Below are 27,291 nucleotides of genomic sequence, written 5' to 3' on the forward strand. Positions count from 1 at the left end.
GTTGTTCAAAGTTTGAATGATTCACACACGTCCATGGGTGGGCATCTGCAGTCATTGCATGGTGAGCCAATTGTGTCACTGTTTCTCTGTGTCATGATAGATCTCAATTGAGCAGCAGCAGCCGGCCTAAGGGCCGGCGCGCAACAGCGCTCGCTGCCGCGTGGCTCCCCATGCGCCGGGGACCCTCCCTCCGGGAGCCTACGAGGCAGGAAGCTAGCCAGCTGGAAGACCGTCGCTCCCCGCCCGAGGCTCCCCGTGCGCCAGGGGCTCTCCTTCCGGGGCCTACGAGGCAGGGAGTGAGCCGCCGGTCCAAAGACCAGCACTCCCCGCCCGAGGCTCCCCATTCGTCCAGGGCCCTCCCTCCAGGAGCCCACGAGGCAGGAAGCTAGCCAGCCGGAAGACCGGCGCTCCCCACCCGTGGCTCCCTGTGCGCCCGCCTTTACTCTTAATAGAATCATTCTTGTTGGAAGTATACATTGATAGTATTCACTTCTCCAGAGGGTTATATTTACTGTAAATGTACTTTGAAGTTAACGGTTCTGCTATATCTAAAGGATTTATTCTAACAGTATACTTACAGATATGCATAAAATAATTTTCATGTGAGTAACTTGTACTATAAGGTGCTTTTTGAACAGGACAATCTGAGAGACTCGGTTAAATCCATGGTGTACCATGGAGCTGTAGAAAGAATGAGTTTAACATGATGTGAAATCTCTAAGATATATAATTAGAACAAAACAAGCAGGAAAGTGTCTACTTTGCTCAAGGGGGAGGCGGGGAGGGTTCATGGTATATGTGCCATTTCATGAATAAATTGTTTCCAGAAAAACACAAGAAACTCACAGGTCTTACGGTAGGTGAGACTACTTTACTTTAGTATCTCCTTTATATTGTTTAATTTCTTCCCACAGTCAAATGTTTTACTTGAGAAAAATGTATAAATAAAAATATAAAGGAGGCATGGCAGAAGTCCTATTTAAATATTTAAAGTTTCAGTCCTTAGCACACTTACTGTTTTTCAGGAACATTTAGTCAATTATATGTTAGAAAATCAGGTTTTTACCAGACTACTATAGTACAAAGAGACAATAAACTACATAAAAGCAATTTCCTTTTAAGAATTTTTTGCCTACTAGCTAATACAGAATGAAACATTTGTTGAGTATTTGCTTTGTGCTTGTGAAAAATAGTGATGTGCAATTTACAAGTTTATATATCATTATTTATCCCTTAAAACCCGTGTACAGCATTTAATAATATATTTACTGATAAGAAAAGTCTCAGACATTAAAAAACAAACCCAAGGTGTCAGGCTACCAGTAGCAGCATTTGTAACCTTCGTAAGTTATAGAACGATGATCTTTCTACTACATTACGTGAGCTCACCTTAGCACAAAGTTTGTCTTAGTGATGTTGGTGTCATTCTTCCACACATAGGTACCGATGGGCCTTTATTCCAGAAGCCTCAGATGATTCAGGTTTGGAAGTCAGGAGGCAGGGCATACATCAACGAGAATTTAAACCTTACGTGGTACGACTAGCAAAACTGCTCCGGAAAAGGGCAAAGGTATTAAATTTTTTATTACCTGCGTGCGTGTTACATTTTGCATTTGTATTGTTAGATGATGTGATTACAGTAAGTCCCGGACTCACAAATTCTGTTCTGGGCGAATGTTTGTACATCAGATTAGTTTGCATCTGACAAAGTGGTCTTTAAAAATGCTCCTGTGAAATTTTGCAACCCAAATGGACTCACTGTACTATTTGTTACATTAAGTAACCCTTGCATTGGTCAAGCATTTATTAAATAGTTCCTGGGAAACTGAGGATGCTGTCAAATTGAGCTATTTTGCAAACAAGTCCCGAATTTTCACAACTGATACAAACCTAATATTTATGAGCATTAAAATAATACATACAGGTGCAATGGCACATACCTGTCATCCCAGCCACTGAAGAGGTGCAAAGAGCTGCAAGTTTGAGGCCAGACTGGGCAATTTAGCAAGATCTCACCCGTCTTGATAAAGTAAGTTTAAAAAAAAAAAAAAAGAAACACTTAATCTTCAGCCCTTGGGATTGATCCCAAGGCCTTGTACATGGGAGGCACTCTTAAATCCCAGCCCAGATAGTCATATTTTAAAAAGAAATCTTTTGTACACTAATAAAAAACATCTGTCTTAAAATATATTCTTCTCGAAGTAAAAAAAAAAAAAAACCTCAAAATCATGCATATAAGTACTTAGTAATGTAGTCCTAAAAGGTTTTTATGTCCAACCTTAAGAATGTAGTACACCCACAACGGTCATCTGAATGCCTTGATGAATAACTGGTATGAGTTCACTGAGAAAAATGCAATTGTAAAAGGAATTTTGTAAAATAAATCCGTCAGATTGGTTTCAACAAGAAATAATCATTAATTGAAGAGATTATACATTTTAAATTTTAATGAACTGGCAGGAACATTTCATCAAAATTGAATCAGCTAACCTTGAATAATAAAGTAATCGTTAGCATTCATTCTGTTTATATATATGAAGTAAAATGTACATGCTAAAAATTCATCTGTTATTTTTTGCTTTTGTGATTATAACCTAAACTGTGTTCCGTATTCCAACTAGCACACCCATAAAACAATCTTAAGGTTCTCATCAAACAGCACGTGCCTTTAATGTGTATTTCCTTTTGTGTAGTTTGTACTCTTGATATTGAACACGTTTCATTTTAATAGACTTCCAGGCCTCCTCCCCAGTTTTTAAAACACTCGAAAATTGTACACTGTCTCTATTGAAAAGTTAGTGAAGAGTCAAAAAATGTTAAGCTTCTACTTAAGAAATAGATGTTCCTCAGGTTTAAAAGTAAAAATTTACTTAAAACATATAAATAAGCAAACAGTAGGAAGACAAAAGTTGTAAAATCTACAGTGGTCTCCCAGCTCACGAACTTAATTCATTCCACAATCCTGGAGAAGGCAGCGGTGGTGTTTGAGTGGAGAAACACAGCTGCAGTGGTGTTCAGCACCCAGGACAGAGTTCATGAACAGAAGTAGAACTCTGCCCACACGAACTGTGTGCAGACAGAAGTGTGAGCAGAGGTGATACTGTATTTACTGTATACCGTATCATACTATATATTTCAGTATATGTCAGGTTTATTTATTGCATACCTTTGCCAAGAACAAGAGCATCATGAAATCGGCGTGCTCATTGGATCTTTGTTGTTACGCGTTGTCATTTTTTGGCATGTAAATTTTGGAAAATAAACTCTATGGTTTTGGGATGATATAGGTTATTTTGTGAGGTTTAGTTTGCAGTTATGTGCTTTGTGTGATCAGAAATTTTCCAATCTTCTGAAAGTTTCCCCAATTAGGAAGCAGTTCCTAAACTCAGTTCCATACACTATACACAGGGATGTGAGAAAGCGATGAAAAAGGAGGTTTTCCTTGAAGGACACGGGGAACTTGATCTGTAATCCCAGTTGCTTCCTTAGAAGCTAAAGAAAAGGACGGAGATGTGGGGCATGGAAGCTGGATTGTTGAGGAATGCACAGCGTTAGTCGGCTGTCACAGGATTTGGAAAGGTCATCAGGACAAACCGAGAAATAGCGCAATTTCATATGGCCCTAGACACATGCCCTGTTACTCCAGTAGCTCAGAAGTAGAATTCTTTTAAGACCTCTCCCTGTCTAAAGGACAGACATGAGTTTTCCCCAGAACTTACCCCAAAGAATAAGAAAACTACTGTATTTTGATTGGAAAGCATCTTCCTACCCATGCTTTAAACAAGGTCTTCAAGGCCAGCACATTTTTCAGTGATACAAAGGCTGTGAGTTCTCCTCTTTCCTTCCACAGGACGAGGAGGACTTTAAGGCAGTGATTTTGGAGGGATTGGACATAGCCAAACATCAGGTGAGGGTGGCTGTTGGATGCTTGTGATACAGCAGCAAAAACGGCCACATCTGGACCCAATAGGGACACACAAAGCCCAGGTCTGGATTTCATCAGGTACAAGAGAGGTAAACAGGAAGGAAGGCTTTCTCCTTGTGTAGACTATGAAGTCAAAGGAGGAATTCTGTATGGAAACATTTGACTTTAACAGGAGGCTTAAGTCTGATAAAAAACAGTATAATCACTGAAACAGCTATGCTCCTCGTAGTCAAGAGCTTGCAAAAAAAAAAAAAAAATCCCTGTCTTAAGGCACTTCCTGATAGGTAATATAAGCCATGGTTGCCTTACATTTGTAAATAAACTGTATAGAGGGTGCAGGTACAGTATTCGTTTTCCTTCGGAGGTAAACTCATCTCTGTACCCTGTGATACAGACAGCGGAATTGTAGTTTGACTTAGGACAGAAGTGATGCGGTCAGCCAGCACTGGTAGTCAGTGATCTGAAAGCCACTCAGCGGTCTCTCATGAAAGCCAGTGTTATAATTAAGAGAATGGGGGATACTTTTTTGTTTGTTTGGTTTTTTGTCTTTTTGAGACAGGGTATCGATATGCAGTTCAGGCTGGCCTTGAGCTCACTTTGTAGCCCAGGCTGGTCTCAAACTCAGAACAATCCTCCTGCTTCAGCCTCCCTAGTGCTGGGATTACAGGCGTGCGCCACCACGCCTGGCTACTTTTGTATTATAGTGTAATCCAGATCAGAGTTTAAATAACTACTAAGACTGATAGCTGAGTTTTTGTCATTTGGGGTGTTTTTTTGTTTTGTTTTGGCCACAGATAAGAACTAGATGACCTTTTTTTTCTTATGAAGTCTGTTCTACATCTGTATTCTTAACACTTGGCTTTACACTCAGCAGACAGACCTGGGTCAATTGCATGTTTAACACGCCTGAGGCCCTGCGTTTGATCCCAGCATCACACACAAAAACACAGACAAGCCTTGAGATCACAAGATTTTGCATCTCTCCCCACTAGGACATGGGTGATGTTAAAATATCAGGTAATTGGTGGAAGTTTCTCACCAACATCAGATCTTAGAGGAAACTTCATTTGTGAATGAATTCTCCTTCCTAAGTCTCAGTGAATAATGATATTTTTTTCCTTTTTCTCTATAGTTCATTGTTTTATCTTTACCATGTTGTTACATCTGTGATTTTGTCCAAGTACAAACATCTCTTTCTCGAAAGAGACCGATATATGGCTGTGTAATTCAGTTGGCTTGTTTTTCTTTGAGACAAAGTCTTGCTATGTAGTCCATGCTAGCTTTGAACTTGCTATGTAACCCAGGCTGGGCTTGAACTCACGATTCTCCTGCCTCAGCCTCTGTATTGCTGGGATTACAGGTATGCACCACTATGCCCAGTTTAGCTGGTTTTTGAAATTAGATTAAAACCAAATTATTGGTGCTTGTATTTAGTTGACAGTTTGCAGAATACTTTCTCATTTGACTCTCCTACTGCTAGTAGCTAGATTTTCCTATTTCATCAATGAGGAACAGTAATGCCTTCTCTAAGGCTGCAAAACAGTAAGTGGCAGAGCCAAACACGAACCCAGCTCCTTTGACTCAGTCAGGCTTTCTTCTCCACGTTGCTCAGCACAACCACCAGGGTGGCAGCAGTGTCCCCGAGGATCCCTTTTCTCCGTGGTACAATACTGATAGCAATTATCCACTTCTTGACCCTCCTATAATCTTGTGGCAAGTTTAGGCCATTTAGCTAGTTGTATGAAGCTCAAAGTCCTTTCCTAATTCTTTTATAATCCTTTGTGACCTAGTCCTTGGTTATATTAGTGGGAGTTCACCAATCAAGGACCTTGTTATTTATATTTGACTCCTTATCACTGTCTAAAATAACCTCTGCCAACTAAACTTACCTGTACATTACGGTTGGAAATTACTATTACATGAGGTGTGTTAGACCCCCACACATAAAATCAGCACGTGGTACCGAAAGGCCTTATGAACAAGGGTTTGGGGCCGGGGGTACAGCTCAGTGACACAGCGCCTGGCAAGCACGAGGTCCTGGGTTCAACTCCCAGTACCAAAAAAGAAACCAACAAGGGTTCCAGTCAAGCCTGAATGCAGACTTAACATCATCTGTATTCATTTCGTAACTCCGATTTCTGGTGTTTATGTCTGACTTCTCTAACACAGTACACCAATGATTACTGTTTCCTACAGAAGAACCCCGAGGAAGACGGCTCGGGGAGGGCCCTGGGCTGGGAGCCTGGGCACTTGCTGCTCACCGTCTGCACCGTGCGCAACATGGAGCAGCTCCTGCCCTTCTTCAACGTCCTCAGCCAGGTCTTCAACAGCAAGGTCACAAGTCGGTGTGGAGGGCCCTCAGGGAGCCCTGTCCTCTCCTCAAACACCTTCCCCAACAAGGACATGAAACTGGAGAACCACAAAGCATTTTCCAGCAAAGCCAGGCAAAAAATAGAAGAGATGGTAGAAAAGGATTTTCTGGAAGGGGTGGTAAAAACTTGAGTAGCACCAGTGGTTTCGCTGCAGTTATTTAAAACAGACACACTGCTCTGAGTTGTATAGTTTCTTTTTCCATTTTATATATGTAATGAAACACATTTTAGGTTGTATTTAAATATTTGTAAATAAGAGCTAATGTCCGAATGTGGCCTGACTCAAGTTTAAATATTGTTGGTTCATACTGATTATGGTGCCTACAAGAGCTCTCTCTATATATCTAGTCCATTGTTTTATTGTCCTGAATTGTCTTAAACCTTCAAAATACACACCGCACATTTTTTTCTATGGTTTCAGGCTTGGTTTAATTTAGGGTTGCTGGGGATTTTCTTCTATCCACAGTTAACCATGTTCTAGTATCAGAGCGGTTTGCCATCAAAGGCTTGGCAACTTTAGATTTAGTTCTTTCACATCCCGTCACGGATAGCTGCGTAAGGACAGCACGGGCACCTTCCCTCCGTGTGGGGAGACAGACCGCGTGTCTGTTCACGCCTCCGCATTCCTGCCGGCGCTCAGCAGAGAGGTAAGTTCCCTTACTCCCACGCCGATGACGCGCCGCAGAAAACGTGCTGTAGTCTTTCCCAGCCCCCATTTGTATCACGGAGGGGGAACAACACCTCAACTATGTAATGGCGATGCCAAAGACATGACAAGAAGAGTAGTAATAAGATTTAATTTTCCAGCATTCTGAAAGATCTGCTCCTTGCATACACTGTAAAATTAATGACTGAATCATACACTTAACACCCCCAATATTGTACTAGAGGTAAACTTCTTCAACAAGCGTAAAAGGCTTACCCATTTCTTAAAAAAACACCCTAGTAGTGTTTAGGAAAAACCGATTAGAAACAGTCCAGTAAGGTGCATGTAAACATGATTACGAATGTTGTTACAGTTTCATAAAAGCTTTTTAAAAATCCAGTTTTCGGAATGTAAAAATTATCCGCAGAAACCTGGCGTGGGTCTTTCTCCAATCCCTCCAGCCAGCTGAAATACTGCCAAGCTCACGTCATGTGCAAGGCTATCTGCATTTTCCTGCAGAATACATCGAAGAGATCAGATAAGAAAGCCGTAACATCTGCCACACTACTTGCAACTCCGGGGTAGGGTGGGGGCTTCCTGACTTTCACTAACATATCCAAATGAAAACGTCTTTCATCTTTCAGTAATACATTCCCAGGCCCTTAAATAAATGGAAAGCAAGTCAAATTCTCTAAATAAGGTAAGTTTCAGTTGATCCAGGGAATAAAATTAATTATTCCAAAATTCTAACTTAATAAAATCTACTCCCTCTAAAGGCAAGGCAGCCACAACTGGCCAAAGAGTAAGGAACTCGGGACAGTGCTGGTAAACCTATGGCATACCTGTCTTCAATGTAGGAATAGTTTTTTCCGAGACCTCAGTGTTCCGGTTTAACTGCAGCGTTGGCACTTCGCGATAAATAAGTGGGTTTGAGGCTGCAGTTTAGGTACTCACTCTAAAAAGTTCTTCATCACTGTCTCAGGATCTCAGCTGCCCTCCCTGACACACCAGAGCTACTTGGTGGCCTGCCCTTCAGTTTAAAAAAAAAAAGGAAAAAGCTACGAAGTCGTAATATAAACGTCTCCTTCCAAGTCCCTGCTCAACTTTGCTTTTCTGTGCAAACGCTGACATCCACACCCTGAGATGACAAAAAGATGGAGTACGTGAAGAGGGAAAATTAGAAGTGGACCACCAACCCTGACGGCAGGCGGGAAACAGTAGAGCGAGACAAACAGCACCGGCCAGTTCAGGCGCGGACTAAACGCTCGCTGCTCTCCACGCGGGAGTCCCCGCCGCACGGTGCACAACACTAACGCGTCAATCTCGTCATCCTGCCGCAGAAGCAGCACACGCGAAGTGGAATAAATCAAAAGTATGCGGGGGAAGGCCGAGGCAGCTGGCTCGCTCACAGTTCACAGCCCACCTAGGCTACATGATGAGTTCAGGACCAATCTGAACTACATAGGGAGGCGCTGTCTCAAAAAAAGAAAATGGGGAAAGTGAAGAAAAGGGGTCTAATTGGTTCAATTTTATAATTCATGATAACCTTACACTCAGTATGATCCTAACAGCCTCCATACAATCTCAGACATGTAACCTTGACCTCCACGGTGAAACTGCCAACACTGAGAGACTTTTCTGTCTTCTGCTAGGGTTCCTCCCCGACCCCGTCATTAGGCCCTCGCTGCACATCTTCCTCAGAACTACCCCGGCTTACTTGTGAGTCGGCTTCTGCGTACACTCGGATGACATCCTCTGTACCTGAGGGCCGGACGAAAGCTCGGGAGAGCTTGTACTTCTTCACCAGGTCACTGATCACCTCCTGGAGTCCAGGCGGTGTAACCACCCGTCTTTCAGCATCTGTGGTGCTAATAACTCTCCTGTCTGCAACCTAAGCAGAGGGGTGGACATCTGTTACACACCATAAATCCCCGTCAGAAACTCAGCCCGCTGCTCAGCGTAAGCTGCATCTTTTGGTGGGCAGTAACAATAACACACCAGGACTTCAGCCGCTGTATCAGAAAGTACAACACTGAGCTAGTGAAACACTAGACTAAGTATAAGATAAAACGGAAGGGTTTTTAAGGTTCAGAGCTATTTTAGCAAACCAAACAAAACTCTACAGACGCTTAAGTAATGGCCAGTAAATACTGTACAATATCATACCTCAGACCCCGGTTACCTACTGCCTTTAGGTATTTAATTTTGTACATGTGGACAGTGTATGACTTCCTCGTGGGGAGCTGATCTGTGTATATAACACATCTTGATTTTTTTTCATCCTCTTCCCATTTGCAAAAGATCTAGCTCCCTATTATCTATTATTTTGTTCTTTACGTTTTAGGTTTCCTGTATAAGAAACCATGCACAATTTAAGCTTGTATGTCTGATTTATTTCATTTAACAATAGTCTCAAGGTGCATCTATTTCCCAAGTAGGCATTTTTTAATAGGATAGTGGCAACCTGTTACCTAAGAGAGCTATACTATCTCCTAAATATGCCCACAATTAATCAAACCATTAAAAGCCAGTTCTAGGAGCTCGAGCTTTAGTATCTGTCTTCTAACAAATTCTGCTGGAGTGTGTGCAGAATTACATACTTGGTTATTAGATCTGACCCCTCAGCATCCAGTCTAAGGAAATACTTCTGTGAGTTAAAAATAATGCAAAGGAAATATTTTCACTTGATAGGCTCTGGGTTTTGCTTCAAAATAAAATGAGGGTGGGATAGAGAGGATATGTAAGATGATAACAGAATGCTGTTAAAGCTGAGTGTATAGGGGCATATGATTTTGTGCTCCCACCATTTGTACCTGTTAAATTCCCCATAATAAAACCTTTCTTTAAAGCGATGCATAGTCATGCATAATATTCCTTACAATAAAGCTGGAAACCAAGTACTCAAACAATGCAGTGGTTAAGTAGTTACTCTATAATTTTTAAAGATGCGAAAAAACAGTAAAGCCTTCTTTTATGAAAGAGTGAAATTCAGAGGAGTGACGGTTCCGGTTAAGAGGAAGGAAGCTCCTGCAGTCTCTGTCACCTTCACTTTGAGCTGCCTGTTTGGAAGGTCCCTGTAGAGCGCGTCCCACTGCTGGGCCGTCAGCCCCTTCACAGCCAGGATGGCCTCAATCACCAGCATGTCGGAGATGGCATCACCAGCCGCCTGTAGGTGGGAAGCAATGCAAGCAACAAGCAAATCTTGCAACATTCTAGGCAAACCAGGTATAACATCCTGTGCCTCGACTTCCCTTCATGTTACATTATTAACTGGAGTGTAAGGTATACGTGAACAGCAGTAAGAACGGTGTATGGAAGGTAATGACAAAATACACAACAAATACTAAAAGCAAATTGTGGGAAACTTGCCTCTCGTCCTCTTCTTCACCAAAAGATAATAGACTAGATAACTGAAGTCTCACCCCAACATCCCTGACACAGATTTGTCTCTGCACTCAGATCCCTTTGAGGTACAGGGTACCGTGACAACACAAGGTGCGTGGTGAGTGGAGAAAATGAGCTCTGGTGTAAGAGCACCCTGAAGCTGGGCCCGGACGTAAAGTGCCCGGTATGTGCGGAACACGCAAATACGCTTCCGCCGCTTTGCCCCGTCTCGATGACTCTTCTATAGCTACTGTCTCCACTGTCCTTCCCCACGTATATGTCCTCTGTGCAAGAAACCACCAATTAGCTTGACTCCATTTCCTTAAGATGTTTCTTTTTAATTATAACACACAGCTAACTGTTGAGTGTAGGTGGCAGCTGCTCAGTACATGTACTTATTTCTCAGCATAAAATGTAGGAAGCATATAAATGCTGTCACTTCTTTCACCAAAACTCGCAACAGTACGCATAAGGACTGCTGCAAGGAGCAACCAGCTCAGGACTTCTCCACTTTAGTTTTTTGTCTTTTTGAAACAAGGTCTCGCTATGCAGTTCAGGCTGGGCTTGAGCTCACTTTGAGCCCAGGCTGCTCTCAAATTTGCAGTAATCCTGTCTCAACCTCCTGAGTGTTGGGATTATGGGCATGTGCCACCACGCCCGGCTTCCACTTTTGTAATATAAAATAGCCACCACCCCATCATTTCTGACCTGGTTAAACAAGTCAATGATATTTTCAAGCATCTTAGCAGCTTTTCCTTTATTATCTTCTAATTCTTTTGCTAGCTGTTTTATCTTCACTTCCACAGCTTTACTAAACAAGGCCTGCAATAAAAGCAAAAGAAATCGTCACAAAACATCCAGGCCCCAACGAGAAATACTATCATGCTAGGTAAACTATTTTGTACTTTTAATAACTAGAGAAACTGAGGGGACAAAATGGCAGCCCTCTATGAAACTGATGAGATCAAATCTGAACCCAAAGGCTATCACAGGAAAGAAAGTACACTGTTTGTAAACCTGGTTATCAGAATTGAAACAGCTGAAAGAAAGACACAGGGCCGCTTCAGAAAGGGTTCCTCACATGTAATCACGGGCCAGACAGTGCAGCAGGCCTTTATTACAATACATGTCATGTTCCTCAAGGTTCCTGTCACTGAAATGCCTTACCCATCCTTTCTAGGCCCCCTACGCCCTGGACTGAAGAGTAGCAGCACTCGGTGCTCAACTACTTGACAAAGTACTGTCCGCGGTGCACCCGGGGCACCTGCTCCTGGAAATGAGGTTCTACGGAAGCACAGCCTTACCTGTTCGATTACACCACGTGAGGGAGGTGAGCAATTAGGAGACCCGCAAAGCCTAAAATAGCTCCTATCTACCCTTTAAAAGAACACTTACCAAGCCCTGCATTAGGTCACTTCAGTTAACAGTTTCATTGTATTTTATAGGAACAATTTCTCATTATATTTATGGCCTCTGGAAGCCAACTTCGAATTAATAAGGGAAGTGATTTGGCCTAGATTCAAATTTTCTGTTGGTTCATTCAAATCTATGAAGGGGAAGCATAAAGACATAAGAAACTTAAAAATCCTGAGCCTGCGTCCTAGAGGATTGGTCCTGGCAGCCTCCTGACACAACACGGCCTGGTTTGCCTTGCTCGTCTGCTTTCCTGCCTCTAGGCCACGTCCACGCCGACAGTCTGGGAGTCTTCATGCAATCCAGGCATTGCTGTTTCAGGCGCCTCTTGTTCCCTAAGCTCTGTCCCACAACGATCCCTTGGCCCTTATCTCTACAACTGGCGGGAAGAGAAGGAAACTAGTCTGGCGGGGAGGAACTAGTCTTTGAGTCATGCCTTGAGCAGTACATTTTGAGCAGAGTTTTTCACAAAGTGCAGGAACTAGATCCCAGGGACAAGGCAGGCCTCCTATTAATGATGCGTCAAGCTCCACTTAATATAAAAGGAGCTTTCCGAGTCAGATTCTGAGTGAAAATCTGTCACCTCTCAAAACCTCTGGTTTCTCGGCTATAGCTGTAAAAATTAGAACCTTTTTTTTTTTTTTTGTCCAAAGCACGTTGTGAAGATGCAATGAGATGTATGGTATGTGGTGCTTAATACAAAGTAGAAGCATGGGAAATGTGCGGAAAAACCCTGAGCCATATGAATCTAAAAACTACTTAGTTATATACTCTTAAATTGTAAATTTTATAGTATGTGAATTATGTCTCAAAATTTTCCAAATATTCATTGCTAAGAAAGATATTTTTAATATCTAATATGCTATCACCAATTATTTTAAATCTATTTACAGTTATTTAATTCTCAACTTTTAACTCTTTTCAATTCCCCACAGCTATTCAACTTTAACTTTTCCCTCCTTGGTCAGTGAAAGGAAGGAAAAGCAAAGAACTGCATTATTTTTAATTATTAGGAGAAAAATCAGTCTCTTCACAAATAAAGACCTTAAAGATGTAAAAGAACCACAGGTTCACATATTTGAAAATACACGTTAACTAAATCATCTTACCACCATGTCATTTCAACGGAGTGGAATATTACCTATCACTACCCAGAAATACAACTCATTAAAAAGAAAAAAAATGCCAGCAAGGCCAGTTGTGGCCTTTTAAGCGAACTTACTGTGCCGTGCCCGTTTGCTTCAAAATAAACTCCAACGTCAAACTCCTGAGCTTTGTGATGCAAATGTTTGACACCAGTTTTAGTGCAGTAAACAGGTACCTGTAACGTGCACAGACCAGGAAACACAACAGCAGTTATTCAGATGACAGCTATTCCTACATACACATACACAAAGCGCGCCCTGTGGGGAAACGAAGGCACTGAGGCTCACGCCAAACCAGTGAGTCGAGGGTCTCAGGACAGTGAAAGATTTTAAGTGGCCATTACACGATCTAAACTGTCTTTTTAGCTACAATATGGAGAATGGCTTCCAGCAAGGACCTGTACGCTTTTGCTGGCAAAGGCCAACTAATAAAGATTTTAGGTTTGCAACCTATAACAAATGTGCATGGCTCTATTCCAAGAAAACCTTGTAATGGCAAGCTGGAGTTGATCAAGCCACTGTTTGCCAACTCCTGGCTTACAAGATTAAGAAAGGGGCGAGTTAGGAAGTTGCCATGACTATTCCAAGTAAGAAATTACAGTGGCTGAACCAGTCACGGTGAATAGACACCATGAGTAGATTTAAGAATGTTTGAGGATAAAAATGACTGCAAAGGAGATCTCCAGATCCGCAGCTGCTTGCCCTTAGGAGACCTCAGGAATGGCTCGAGAAATAAGTGTCTGCGGTCTATTCAGTTTCCTGAACAGGACATCTAAGAGACTTTGAAGACAAAATTAAAACCCAGTCATGCACCATAAAACATAATGTTCTGATGAGTGAACTACAGCCTGTGTGAAGTGCAGTGGTGCCATAAGACGATGTCACATAGTGACATCAGAGCCATCTCTGTTAATTACACTCTGTTTACATAACTGAATCACCAATGGTACAACATTTCTCAAAACATGGGACCACCGTTTAAACAACCTAAGTGCTGAGCATCACTGTGAAAAACAGGAATCTGGGCCCCCGGTGGAGTCCCCTGGGTTTGTTTAATCATAAAGAAAAATAAATATAAATTTTTAAGTATTAAAAATATATTCAAAGCAGGTCATAAATTTTCCTATCTTCTATTTCTCTTAGAAGAGAAAATTCACATAAAAATTCAGATTTGCACTTCTCTTTCAGAACTGACTAAAGCAGCCGGCCGGGGCACACTTCTTCCCAGCCTAGTCAGCTAGGCCGCTCCCTCACTTTACCCTGTCCTGATCCTGATGGAATTTGAAATGGCTTACACAAAAGTTGGAAAAATTCCAATGACTGCACTCATTAGAAAACTAGAAAAAGGGTAAAGGGAAACAGATTACCAATTTTGGCTATGACCTCCCTGTTAGAACAGTTAGTACGGTAGGTACACAAAGTGGCAATCTCATGGGTGAAAAATAGTTAGAAACAAAATCTATCAGTCCAGAAACCCTACTTACAAAAGAAATGTCAAGGAACAGTTTTATTAGGGCAGAGGGTGATACACACATCACAGGCAAGCTGCTAAGGAGATCGCAAAAACAAAAAGAAAGCCAGCTCACCCTTTCATAGAGCCAAGCAGACATACTCTATTTCCTACAAGTTCTCAACATAAAAGATGGCTGAGGATAAAGACTCTCTCCTTGAATAAACTCAAACCTGGCTCACCTGAGTGTAGCTAGATAGCAGCGTTCGCCAGGCCCTCCAAGAGCGCAATTTTAGCAAGAATTCTGCTCAACTGGTTTAGCCTGAATCCCCTGGCTGGAAACCTACCGGCCCTCCATATCTCCTCATCCTCCACGCTTGCTCAGGCAATGTCTGATCAGCCTGTCCTGCCTTCATCGAAAATTCGGCTTAGCCAGAGTATCTTTACTCTGATGTTTCCTCTTAGGAACTCCCCAGCTGCTGACCACCACCCACATAAACACCCTTCTTCTTAGCTGTGAAATCCCCCATTTCCCTGTTGTATTTGGAATTTAGCCCTATTATCTCTGACTGCAAAACTCCATCGCAGAAACCCACCATATCACAACACTCCTGAACATAAACTTGCCTTACCATTTTAAAAAGTATTACGAACCATTTTTAGTTAGTATTAACCCTCAAATTATAGGCCTCAAAATACCATTTGTGATCACAGTTTATGCTAAATTTTCTTGGTAACTGAAATGGGCTTCTGGTTAACTGACTTTACTCAAAGGAATAATAAACACCTAAGTAAATCTCATGAAATTCAAGTTTGGGGTTATATTCGTAGGAGGTGTCACCAGTCTCTTAAGAAAATACTCCCGAGTCATAAAACTGACCTGCTTGGCCTTTAAAAAGGTTTACACTGATTACAAAGGGCCACAGAAAGAATTCATAAGTTTTAAAAACTAAAAGAAGGGGCTGGGGATTTAGCTCAGCAGCACAGCGCCTGCCTGGCAAGCGCGAGGTCGTGAGTTCGATTCCCGATACCAGAAAAACAAACAAACAAAAAAAAAACTAAAAGAAATGATCTAAGAAAAGGAATGAGGAAAATGTCTCTTTGCATCAGAGACAATGAAGGTTTTTATTTTTGATTTCTACTTACTCTTGCATAAACATAGCTCAGCTTCACAACTACTGCCTGTACACTTTTATGAGGATGTTACTTATCTCAGAATTTTTTTATAATTACTAAGAAACAGAAAATAAAAATGGATCAGTACCTTCATAACTTCTTCAAGATACCGTGTGGAACTTCCATTTGCATATGCAGTTTGTACAACACCAATATTCAAATCTTCTCCAATCTAGACAAAAACAGTGATATTTAACTTGTCATCAAAAGTACAGTCCACAAAACCAAACCCAAGCGTTCCTAAAGCTAACCAAATCAGCTGTGCCTTAGTTTATGCAATAAGGGACTTATTAAAATTACATACGCCAAAAAAAAAACACAGTAGTTTTGAGCACTACTTAAGAGGAAGTCCTTCTTAAAGAAGCTTGTCTCCCGATTTTATGTCTTTTATATTTTTAATGAAAGTATTTATTGAATTCTTAAAATATAGCTCTTCCCAATTATAATTTCTAATTTCATCTTAAAAACCTTAAAAGATTTCTGAAAAAGGGGGGAAAACTCACATTTCTATCATAATCATAGTAGATAAATATCCAAGATGATATTTTCTGTTAAAATTTGATGTAATGCTGGAACTCAGTTATGAAGAAATCAAAACTTAACAAAGCTTCAAAGTGTAAAACCTGGCCAGTATAAGGAAGACAAACTGATTCTAAAACAGGTTCTGAACTGATGGCCCAATGCTGAAATGATTGAAATTACCACTTCTCTTTGTATTTTCTAGCCACAAATGTGAAGACCCTCCCATGAATTATGCCTCTGAGACATTCAGATGAATGTCTGACGTGGAACGGCTTCACCAATGAGCGTGGTTTCACAGGGCAGCCAATCTGCCATCATACCTCCGACAGGAGATCTTTCAGGAAACTGCTAATTAACGTTGCTATCTTGTCTCCATCTATGAGATGAAACTGACCATCTGCATCCCGATAGTAATACACAATTCTGTCCGCATCTCCGTCAAAGGAACAACATCTTTCATTAGACTTCATTTCCATTCCTAAGGCACAAGATAATTTAAAATACATTTCAGTCTTAGAAACAGGAATAAAATGCAGTATGAAAAATTGCAGGCTTTTCTTTTACACTAGTAACCAGGGAAAATTTTTTCGATAAAGCATGATCAGAATTGGCCTTAGGTGTTACAGGTATAGCATATCCACTATAAATTTTTCAAGAGATGTTTAAAATTATCCTTCCAGGTAAAAACCAGTCTGAATTTTAATGTCCTGTTTATTAGTCATTTTTATAGATCAAATTCTTTCAAAATGGAAAAACATTCAAGAAAATATCTATGCTGAACCTTGCTATAATACTAAAAATTCCACCTTTTTTTTTTTATAATACTGGGGATTAAATGCACTGGGCCACATCCCCAGGCCTTTATTTTGAAATAAGGTTGTGTTACGTTGCCCATCCTAGTCTCAATTTTACCATCCTCCCGCCCCCACCTCTAAGAGTAGCTAGGACTACAGGTGCACACCACTACACCTGGCTTAAAATTCCATTTTACAAACCTGCGGGTTTGATTAGATAGGTTTCCTACAGTTTTCTGAAAGTTAGAGAGATTTCTGAATATAATCTAACTCGTACTTTGGTGTCCTTTACATTTAAAAAAGTCATCAGCCATAGATATGTGCTTTAATTCTAAAAGGAACAGTTTTTATTTGTTCACAGCACCAATACTAAGAAACACTGGTGAGTAAGAAGGAAGAATTACAACCCGTAAGGAGTAACTAAGCAGCTCGTAAAGTATGTATGAAGTTATTGAAACTATTAAAATATCTGGCTGACCTTTAGCCCTACCAGCAGCAGAGTGACGAAGCCGACTCAGGCAGCTAAGAAACGAAAGGCTTTGTCAGGAATGTGCGTCAAATGCTGCCTGTAAGCCATGGTTCAGGGTTGAAGACAGCAAGGGCTACGGCTTGAGGCTCACACTGGTCCCAGTGCTTAGAGCAGCGGAGAGAGCTTAGAGTCATGGACAAACGAGTGACCCAGAAATAAAGGTCAAAACAAGCAAATCCATGAAAAGTCTCCAAATGGTTGACTTACCAAACATTTTAAATGCTTACATTTTAAATGCAGTAACCACATGAAATCTGTGCATTTCTAGAATCTATGTCATATTTAAAGGTGTGGCAGAAAAATGAAGTATGAAAAGGTATGCTGAGTTCTGGTAAAGAGATGACAGGCATTCCAGTATTTAAGAGAAATCACAGGATTTTTTAACAGAGGCAGCTAATGCACTAAACACACAGGCAAACACCCGCAAACCAAAACAAACACGTCTGCAGGCCCGGTTTGGCTTACAGGCTGCTAACTTCAGACCCGTGATGCAAGAAAACTAAAATTACATTCCCTTCCCATGGTGTAACTTGGAAGATGAGGTAGAAGATAATGTTGCCTACTCTTGCTACCTTTAAGGTCAGTATTTTCCAAGTGTAGTCACCAGAACTTTACCATCCACGAAGCCTGGGAACTTGGCAGAAATACTATGCAAATCATACGCCAGACCCAGCAAATCAGAAACTGGGCGGGGCCCCTCAATCTGCATTAACAAGCCAATCTGATGTGCGCTGAAGTCTGGGAGCCAATGCGTTTTCTGACTCTGCCTTCTCCGCAGACCTCCTACCAGCTAGAAGCAGCGGCATGACAAACACGCAGAATACACGGGTTTTGAAAGGCAGTGACAACACAGAAGGTTCCTAACTGTCTAAAAACGGCAGAGCAAGGACCAGCTACCTGACTCTTAACTCATGTGAGCACCCAGGCTTGTAAATGAGATTGGCCCCGAAGAATTCTAAAATCAAGTTTGCACAGTGCTAGTAATACACACCCTCTGGAGGCTTCTGATGGCTCTTCACAAAGTCAGCCCCGCATAGATGGTTGAGCTTCCCTTTGGTCCCGTCATTAAACAGCTCAACGGACAGCCCCTGGGAGAAGTAGTGTTGCATTTCCTTTAGCTTCAGAGCCCCTATACCATTTGCACAGTCCACTTTAAGTGACCTGTGCTCATCTCCACTGCAGGAAGCCTTCAAAGAAAAGACATGGGAGAAAATTTCCAGGTTATAAAAGTAAAATATAATATATATATCTTCATTATTTTAGTTTGCTCATCCCAGAAAACAAACATACATATATTTAGATAGAAATTATAAAACACCATAGTAAAATTTAAAAATCAACGTGGACACTGGAATACTTTCACTTACTGAACAATTTGTATAAATGGAGCTTTAATACAATCTAGCCTCAAGTAAGCAGGGTTCCTAGGAAATATTACAGTCGGCATTACGTGACAGCCGTTCAAATGTAACAGTTAGTACACAAAGGAATGAACAGTTAGCAGGACACTCAGAGCAGAATCTGGTGGCGCTCTGGGGAGAAAACAGAGGCCACAAGTAAAAGGGAGAAGGAGGAATGACAAAGTAAGATAAACTGTTTGATGGATCCTGTTACTTTTTCACTTGTCTGCATTTTAACCACGTTCACGATATTTCTCACCTGTTTGGTAAGCTCCACAAAAGCCTTAGAAAGTTTCTGGTAGTAACCGTCTACGGTTGCCTTTCCATATCGGCCGCCGGTGTTTCGACAGTACACCATGTAGTGCAGCTGGGGTGTGGTTAGTAAGCCATAATCTGTCCAGAAAAACAAACAGCAATTCGCCACATTTCTCAATGAAGGAAGCAGTTTACATACATTCATTCTCTGAAACGTTCAAGGTGACGGACACTCTTTGAAAAAAAGGCATTTCAGGGCTGGAGCTGGAGCTCAGTGAGCGCTTTGCCTGGTTTCTACAAGGCCACGGGTTCAACGCCCAATACTACCAAAGAAGGGGTCTTCCCCCGGCAGTACATCTCAGGTGGGAGGACACTTGCCTAATATGTATGAGGTCGGTCCCCAGACCAGAGGGGAAAAAGGCATCTTGGAAAACTCAAAAACGCTTTTTTAAGTTGGTATATCTTTGCAATATATAATAATTACATTCCTTATAGGAACTGGTACATACACACATCACTAACTTTCAAACTATATCCAGATACACAAATACCCACTAAAAATCACTACATTCCACATATTCAATTCTGAAAAAAATCATAAATAATAAAAAAATCATTTAGTATACACACGTGACAATATAAATAAATCTAAAATACAGAAAAGTAATAATACAGTTTGGGTGCCAGTAACATTGTAAACTACTTAATTCAGATGAACCACCCTCCTGAGCGCCACCATAAATGCTGCATAAAAGTGAAAATCTCTGGAAAGAAAACACACACACTGCTGACCAAGTCAGAAGAAACAGCAGAGAACTCCGTGTGAAGGCGGAGACTTCAAGATCTGAGCTGAAGAGCCAGTGTGGCTCTGGGGGCATTCCTCTCAAGAGGAGACACAGCTCTCTGTTTCCGTCCAAAAAATTAACACGGGGAAACCAGGAGAAGACCAGCCTCTGAAACTCCAGCAGACTAAAGTTCACGGTAAGGGGCAGGCAGCAGCAAGTCAGGCCAAGTCCACCCTCTCGGACGGCTGTCTCGCAGGGAGCAGAGGAGAGGAGGAAAACCCACCCTCCCAGCCGTCCCAGGCCAGCTCCAGGGACAGCCAGAGGTGCAGATGGAGGAAGTGAAAGGACACCCAGCCCGGCACTGCCCCGGGCACCCAGCAGAGGAAACCACTAAATACCGCCAGAGGGATACGCTTGTATCATAAATCTAAAAATGTCGTGTAAGTAATTTTCTGAGAAAACAGCTTCTAGCCAAACACGGCTAAGTGCACAAGAAAAGCACTGTGAAACAAGAGAAATGGACCCCAGCAAGGGCCAGTGTCCGACAGGTGAACAGACAGCAACTCCATCTGTCCACGGATTTAAAACTCGAACAACAGTTTGTCCTGGGGTAAAAGGAGCCACTTTACGTTGCTGTGCCCCGCAGGTGGTACAAGAGGAATGCCATTTCCTGGAGCCAACTTCACTTCTGGCATAAGGAGATGGAAGGAAGTAGGAGAACTCAGAAACAGTGAATACCTTCGCCTAGTTCCGTGGAAGTGTTTAAGTATTCCAAAAGACACACACAAGGCAGGAAGATTTTGTGGCCAATATTAAAATTACCAACTAGTCACGACACGACTATTACATATACTGATTAAAAGTTTTATTATCTACTTTATCAAAATTTTCCTATTTCTCATGATTTCATCTCTCCTGCATGAACCACTCTATGTGCAAGAGTGGTCCAGCTGGTCTCTGCCTTACAACGTTTCCTTCTCTAGAAAGCCAATGACTCACTTAATAAGAAAGGTGATCCCAGAACCCTGAGACTGAGACAGGAGGATCACAAGTTCAAGCCCAGCCCAGTAACTTGGTTTCTTAGTGAAACCCTGTCTCAAAATGAATATAAAGTGGCCTGGGGATGGTGCTCACTGTGAAGGTCCTGAGTTCAACCCCCAGTACTATACAAAAAAATAAATGAAGTAAGATCCTCCAACTGGATCCCCCTGCATTTGCAATAGAACCTAAACAATTGCCGTGACCCACGAGGCTTCCCGTGATTCGGCCCCTGCTTTCTTCTGTAGCCTGATCTTCCAGTCTGCGGGCTTCTTCCTCCCCGCTGTGCTGCAACTACATTAATCCTTCTTAACAAATACACCAAGATAGAGAGAGAGGGGGCGAGGTTAACAAAAGTCACTTCCCAAGTCTCCTAGACATGTACACTAGACACGAGAACAACAATGATTCTGAAGATGCCAGAGAACATCAATCATTCTGGGGATAGGTAAGAAAAAAAAAAGTTTTAGACCGAGGTGGAGCAGGCTACATGTGAACACGTCCCTCAGACGCTGCTTTCCATCCTGCGGGGCACGGCCTGTTAACCGGTCAGGAAATGTCCTCGGTGGGACCCGAGCAGCATTTCTGCGTTTGTTCTCATGAAAGAGATGAATGCATGCCACGTATAATCAGTGAGATTCAATAACTCAAACCACCGTTTCCGCTCTCCACACAAGCGGACAAACGCATCGTGCTATAAGACAGCTTTTGCACTGAGACGGACACACAGTGTAACAGATTACTGGCGGTTGGCCACAGCCCGTGATCAGAAGCGTCTGACAAACTAATGAATAAAGGTCATGGGGCTGCGGCAGGAGACAGGGGCATTCAGAAACCAGGCAGAAGTAGCAAACTGGCCCTTTAGCAAGAAATAGACGAGCCAGCAGAGAAGGGACGTGGCCAAGCAAGCAGAAGCTGAGGAAGAATGAGTTTTAACTGTGGAGGCTACAAAGAGGTCAACTGAAATAAAAACGTTAGGAGATGCATTCCTAAAGTTAATGTGTGGAACAGATCTCAGCAGGTAGCTGACAAACCATATGTAGCTCCCCCTAGAAAAGCATTTATATGCGTAACACCGTGCATGTGTCCAGGGGCCACAAAGTCCCCCTACAGCTTTGTCAGAAACTCAGCATCCCCACTGGATAGTCTGGCATTCAGAATTCCGAGGAGTGCGGAGGAGACGTTTCCCTGGACAGGCGAGGGAAGACTCGCCTGCAGCAGGCTGAGGAACAAGCAATGGAAAAGCGCCCAGAAGACAGCCAGGTGAGCTCACTGCGCTCAGGCCAGAGCACTGAGAGGGGCCGAAGGCTAGAAAGGAGGTTGCGAAGTCCACAGAAGATGTACTAATGAGAAAGCGCTGACAGCAGGACAAATTCACCTCGAAGCACGGAGGAGTGAGTCACTGCCTTCACAAGACAGGAGGGCCCCAGCCTCCACCGGGCTGCATTTCGCCTCACTTGGCAGGAAGCGCCTGTCAAAACTGTAAACCCTCATCACCTGCAAGCCAACGATACTGTCCATCAGTGGTTTCTTTTTTTTTTGGTTTTTTGGTTTTTCTCTGGTACCGGGAACCGAACTCATGACCTTGCACTTGCCAGGCAGGCGCTTTGCCGCTGAGCTAAATCCCCAGCCCCTTGTCCATCTGTGTTTGACAGGTGATCAGCTATCAGGGAATACCTAAAGCTGCCCCAAAACCCCAAAATGGAATTCTTTTGTTACCTCCAAAACATTTTTGTATCAATAAATCCAGCCTCCCTAAAGTAAAGGAAGTTAGATCAAATCAGTGTTTTCTAGCCATAATTTCCTACAGTACTTCCTTAGTTTTAAAAAAAAAACCTGCCTAGGAAAAATCTGAAAGATTCTTTTAAATTAGTAATATTTTATATCTAGAAGTCAATTTTTTTTTTTTTTTTTTTGATACTGGGAATCAAACTCAGGACCTTGTGCTTGCCAGGCAGGCACTGTGCCACTGAGCTATACCCCCAGCCCCAAAGAGTTAGTTTTTCAAACTATTATTCATCTATGATTTCAAACAGCAGAGATACATTTTATAATTTTAAAAAAGTTTTAAAGAAACTTTAAAGAAAAAAAGTTGTAAAGAAACCTACATACCATGGAATTGACCTCCTAAAACAGTCACTCCGTCTATTACAGACTGTGAAAGTTTCTCACTGCTGGGCCTAGGGAGACAAGGAAGAAAAACAATCTCTCTCTGAAGACAACAGTTTCTGGTCATGAGAACAAATAACTACCAATTTCAAAGTAATAAACTGATTACATCTGCACTGAAAGCTAACAACTCTCAAAGAGACAGGTAAATTATAAGCATTTTCCAGTAGCCTTTCAAAGTCAATCTCTTAGAAAACCTTCAGCTTTTAAAATAATTCAGAGAACAGATACAAAGGGTAACCTTCATAGGTGACAGCCAAATAGCTTTCCAAGTGTAACTATGGCAACACAGATGATAAACTGGGAACAGCAACAATAGTAATGGTAAAGTTTGCATAATCCAGTGCTAGATATTAAAATACCTAGGACCCAGAACCTACTTCTCATTTTACAGTATCAGAAAGATCTATGCAAAATTAAGGCAGATCTTTCTATGACTTCCTCTTAGAAGATATAATCACTTGAACTATTTATCAAGTAAGGAGTCGAACACACGTAGGATAATAATTTACTTCAATATAGAAATCACCTACTTTTGCTACCTATAAATCTACCATCCCTGGTACTAGCAACACGGTAACACAATACAGGGTAAAAGACAGTAAAGACTCTCTAGTAGTACAATAGAGGGTGAGAAAGTCCAAGCTACTAGGAGAATGAAGAAATATTTCCTTTTGAAAGAATCTCCAGATATAACCAATCTTATGCAAAAGACAATGCTACCCTTTCAAAGTACTACGCTTTTAATCTCATGTTTTACAAAAGCAAAAGCTGCCAAATGTATATAATATAAATTACTGTTTTTCAGTCAACTACAAAATGAGAAAACTAGAAATATTTGAACCAATGGTAACACAGATTACAAAGAAAATCTCTGTAAAGATAATGAGTTAAAATCACGTGTTCTGACTCTGTGGGGGAAAATCCTATGGCCCGTGCTTCTCTCATGCCAGGAAGTATTTTGCACGTCTTATTTGATTCTCACAGGAACACTGTAACAGCCCTAACGATTGACAGTTTACAGAGGAGGCAACAGAAGCTCCAAAATAATGACCTGTTCAAACTATGTAAGAGACAGATGCGGAGTTCAAACCAGACTGGCCGCTAAAGCCCCGGCTGCGGGCGGGCGTCAGCTCCTCCCCCGACACAGACCACGGCGGAGACACCACAGGGGGAAGCGCTGTGCTCCTTCATTCTCTCCGCCTGTTTCGGGCAGTAAAGCCAACGCAACCCTTCACGCTGCGGTACACTGCCTTCTCAGAGACGCACCTGGTATCTCTCCCAATAACCACAAAGGCCTCTTGCTGCAGATCCACAGCTTCGCCCTCGCTGATGCCCACAAGCACTCTCTGCAGGTCCTGCTCCTCAGCATTGGCCAGGCGCGTGGCGTGCTCCTCCCAGGACGGTGCCAACATCTCACCCAAGGGATCGATCAACTTCACACCATTGTCTTCCTTCAAAGCAAAATGAACAGTGAGTCACCGTACACATCCACGAGGGTGCGCTAAGGCACTCTTGCTGTCTTCTCCCCGCAAACACGACAGGAACGGCTGAGCAGCTCCAGAGGTTTCCACCTAATAATAATGCTCCTCATGACAAGCCATCAACCTAATTAACAATCCATTATTACTGCAGCTTACAGGTAGCAAGTTCAGAGAAGCGAGGGACTGTGCTATGATCATACACCTATTAAGTATCATGCCAAAAGTAACACATCAAGTCCATCTTACTTAAACCTGACAACCGCAATGCTACACAAGTTTTTCTACAACGTTGTCACCTGCGTGTCTCTCATCAGTTACCTAGTGCACAATGCAGCGGGGGACACCAGACTTCCTGCCCACCGTGCCTCTGCACTCCCAGAGCAGGAGGCCCACACAGGCACCTCAAGCTGGCTCCTGGTGCTGCTCTGCTGCAATTGCAATTTAAGGAAAGTACCACTTAGAGTGAGTGTCCCCTGAAACAGCTCGGAACGGTTCTGAAAAATGCTTCTGGAACCAGCTATAAATGTGAGGTTCTTCCTACACATCATCAATACATTACAGGGACTTTCATGTTTAGATGCATTAGGTGGTCACACCTTTAGAGGTCAAAAAGGCAGTATCCTCACTTTGGGGTTACCATCCGTAATGGAGATGGATGAGATACGGATTGTAAGAGGCGACCATCCGTAACTGAGACCTACATTGCTTCTACTTGTTGGTGATTTAGCTACAAAGACAAAAATCTCATGCCTTAGTAATTAAAGAGAAGAATATCGGGGCTGGGGATATAGCTCAGTGGCATCCGTGCCTGCCTGGCAAGCGCAACGTTGTGAGTTCGATCCCCGGTATTACAAAAAAAAAAAACAAAAAAAAGAGAAGCATATCATTCAAACTTCTCTTTAGTTAGTGGACTATAGGTAAGAGAAAATAAAAGTTAAATTATGTCCAAACAGTAGCTAAGTTTGGCACGGTGGCATATCCATGTAATTTAAGCTCCTCAGGAGGCTGAGGCAGAAGTACTGAAAGGCAGGTTATTAAGATCCTGCCTCAAAATAAATAGGCCTGGCGCTGCAGCTCAGCGGCAAAGCATGAGCCCAGCATGTGTGCGACCGAGTTCAATCCCCAGCACTGCAAAAAAAAACCAGAAAGTAGCCAAGACAGAGAAACAACCTAAGTACCCACTGACATATGAAAGGATAAGGAGTGTCATATATACACAGAAATATACAGTATTCAGCTTGAAAAGAAAAAGAAAATCCTGCTGTTTGCAACATGGCCAAACCGAAAGAACAGTACAGTAATTGAAACAGGCCCGGCATGGAAAGATACGTGATCACTTACTATGCGGAATACAAATGGCTGAATTCATAGAAATAGTACAATGATGACTGTAAGAGGCTGGATGCGGGAGAAACGTGTTGGTTTAAGGGTACGAATTTAAGGCTATGACAAAGCTCTGGACATGTAGTCTATGACAGGGACTGTATTTAATAACAATGTACTATACACCTCACATGTGTTCCATGTAGATCTTAAGTATCCTCACTACAAAAAAGGTAACTGTGAATTGAGTATGTTAATTAGCTTGCTTGTGATCATCATTTCAATAATGGATAACTATACCAAAACTCTAGAGCTGAAAGATAAAAACAATTTAGTCAGAAGAACACGTTTCATTAAAACCTTAACTGTTCTAAAGACTAGAACCTCATCAATATTCTGCCCAAAACTCACTTTTGGATCTCTAGACCCAGTTGTTGGCTACTGAATTAGAACAGGAAACTACTGTGTAGCTGTTTTTTAGTCTGAATTATGCCACAATGTCTTTTCAAAGGCTGGCCTTTCTCCCACCTACCTCCAGCTGCGTAACTACTCCTAAGTTAACGGAGGTTACACTTTTTCACTATGAACACTGTCCTCAGTGCAACTACTGTAACCTGGAAGGACACTGCATTACTTCTCCAATATGGACACGCTCCAAAGTCTCACTTCAGTCTCCACACCCTCTAATGAGTCTTCAGCTAAATAACCACTCTATTAAGCAAGAGTTATTTGAAAGCCAAAGGCACACATCAGTAAGGCATGTTCTTGGAATGAGAATTTGTACTTGGACTCAAACTGCCCAGACTCCAGGGTTTAGTCCGCAGACAATGGCTGCTTTAACAGAGCACTGCATGCATTACCTCAGGATTGTGTGATGCCGTGACCATGACGCCTATGGTGGATTTTGTCTGTTTTGACCTCAGGACCGCTAACAATCCCATGCGGTACATGATATGATCAAGATGCTCTGCATTTGCTCGAAATCCGGCAGTCCCATATTGAAGAACAAGTCCACTGGGCTTGGCATGTGATGTTGAGTGTTTTGTAACAGCACCTAAATCCATCTCTACAAAATGAAGGAACATTTTTTAGGCATAATAAATCTTTCAAAGACCGTTTGCGCTGAAAGCTACCACTCCAACCCAATAGGAGTGCTTCATTCTAAAGCTCCGCAAGGATCCATGTTTGAGTGGGCAAAGAATAGCGGCGTACTCCCAAGGTTAGACTGACTTAGAAGGGGGCCTGCCCGGTAGATCCGTGCTGGGTGCCTGTCTGGCACGCGGGAGGCCCTGAGTTCAGTTGGGAGGGGGCGGTACCTAGAAGTTCCTGCACATCTTGTATCGTTCAGTCAAAGACAGATTGGGGCCAGAAATCAGTTTGCCCCAATTCACCTCCCAGACTATTCCGACTTAAAGTGAAACGGTTTACTAGCGATTAAACTGAAGAGCTGACACCTAGATTCAGAGACCATCTCATTTTAA

The 27,291-nt window shown here is 42.2% G+C and overlaps 2 protein-coding genes and 1 long non-coding RNA gene across 4 annotated transcripts in view; 2 read left to right on the forward strand and 1 right to left on the reverse strand.

Annotated features, from left to right (window-relative positions):
• Window positions 1-6,709, forward strand: part of Dopey1 (dopey family member 1) — a 67,591-nt gene extending 60,882 nt beyond the window's left edge. For both annotated transcript variants that reach the window (XM_013510756.1, XM_013510757.1), the window contains 3 exons: window positions 1,441-1,570; window positions 3,851-3,907; window positions 6,122-6,709. In XM_013510756.1, coding sequence (XP_013366210.1) covers window positions 1,441-1,570; window positions 3,851-3,907; window positions 6,122-6,427 — 493 coding nt within the window. In that variant the 3' untranslated portion in view covers window positions 6,428-6,709. The remainder of the gene's footprint in view (window positions 1-1,440; window positions 1,571-3,850; window positions 3,908-6,121) is intronic.
• A 371-nt stretch (window positions 6,710-7,080) lies between these two features.
• The window catches only part of Pgm3 (phosphoglucomutase 3), a gene marked incomplete at its 5' end in the record, with an annotated part of 21,592 nt that continues 1,381 nt past the window's right edge, over window positions 7,081-27,291 (reverse strand). The window contains 12 exon segments of the mRNA XM_013510758.1: window positions 7,081-7,456; window positions 8,661-8,834; window positions 9,987-10,109; window positions 11,036-11,149; window positions 12,963-13,061; window positions 15,600-15,683; window positions 16,354-16,511; window positions 18,348-18,543; window positions 19,016-19,149; window positions 22,947-23,014; window positions 24,273-24,457; window positions 26,671-26,876. Of these exon segments, the coding sequence (XP_013366212.1) occupies window positions 7,361-7,456; window positions 8,661-8,834; window positions 9,987-10,109; window positions 11,036-11,149; window positions 12,963-13,061; window positions 15,600-15,683; window positions 16,354-16,511; window positions 18,348-18,543; window positions 19,016-19,149; window positions 22,947-23,014; window positions 24,273-24,457; window positions 26,671-26,874 (1,635 nt within the window). The 3' untranslated portion in view covers window positions 7,081-7,360.
• LOC106147827 lies at window positions 10,118-16,347 on the forward strand. The gene is made up of 3 exons (XR_001232811.1): window positions 10,118-10,511; window positions 11,508-11,657; window positions 16,236-16,347. It is a non-coding gene; the product is annotated as an uncharacterized LOC106147827 (long non-coding RNA).

This window comes from Chinchilla lanigera, unplaced genomic scaffold (assembly GCF_000276665.1).
Source record: "Chinchilla lanigera isolate Chin_1 unplaced genomic scaffold, ChiLan1.0 scaffold00010, whole genome shotgun sequence".
Classification (NCBI taxonomy): Eukaryota; Metazoa; Chordata; class Mammalia; order Rodentia; family Chinchillidae; genus Chinchilla; species Chinchilla lanigera.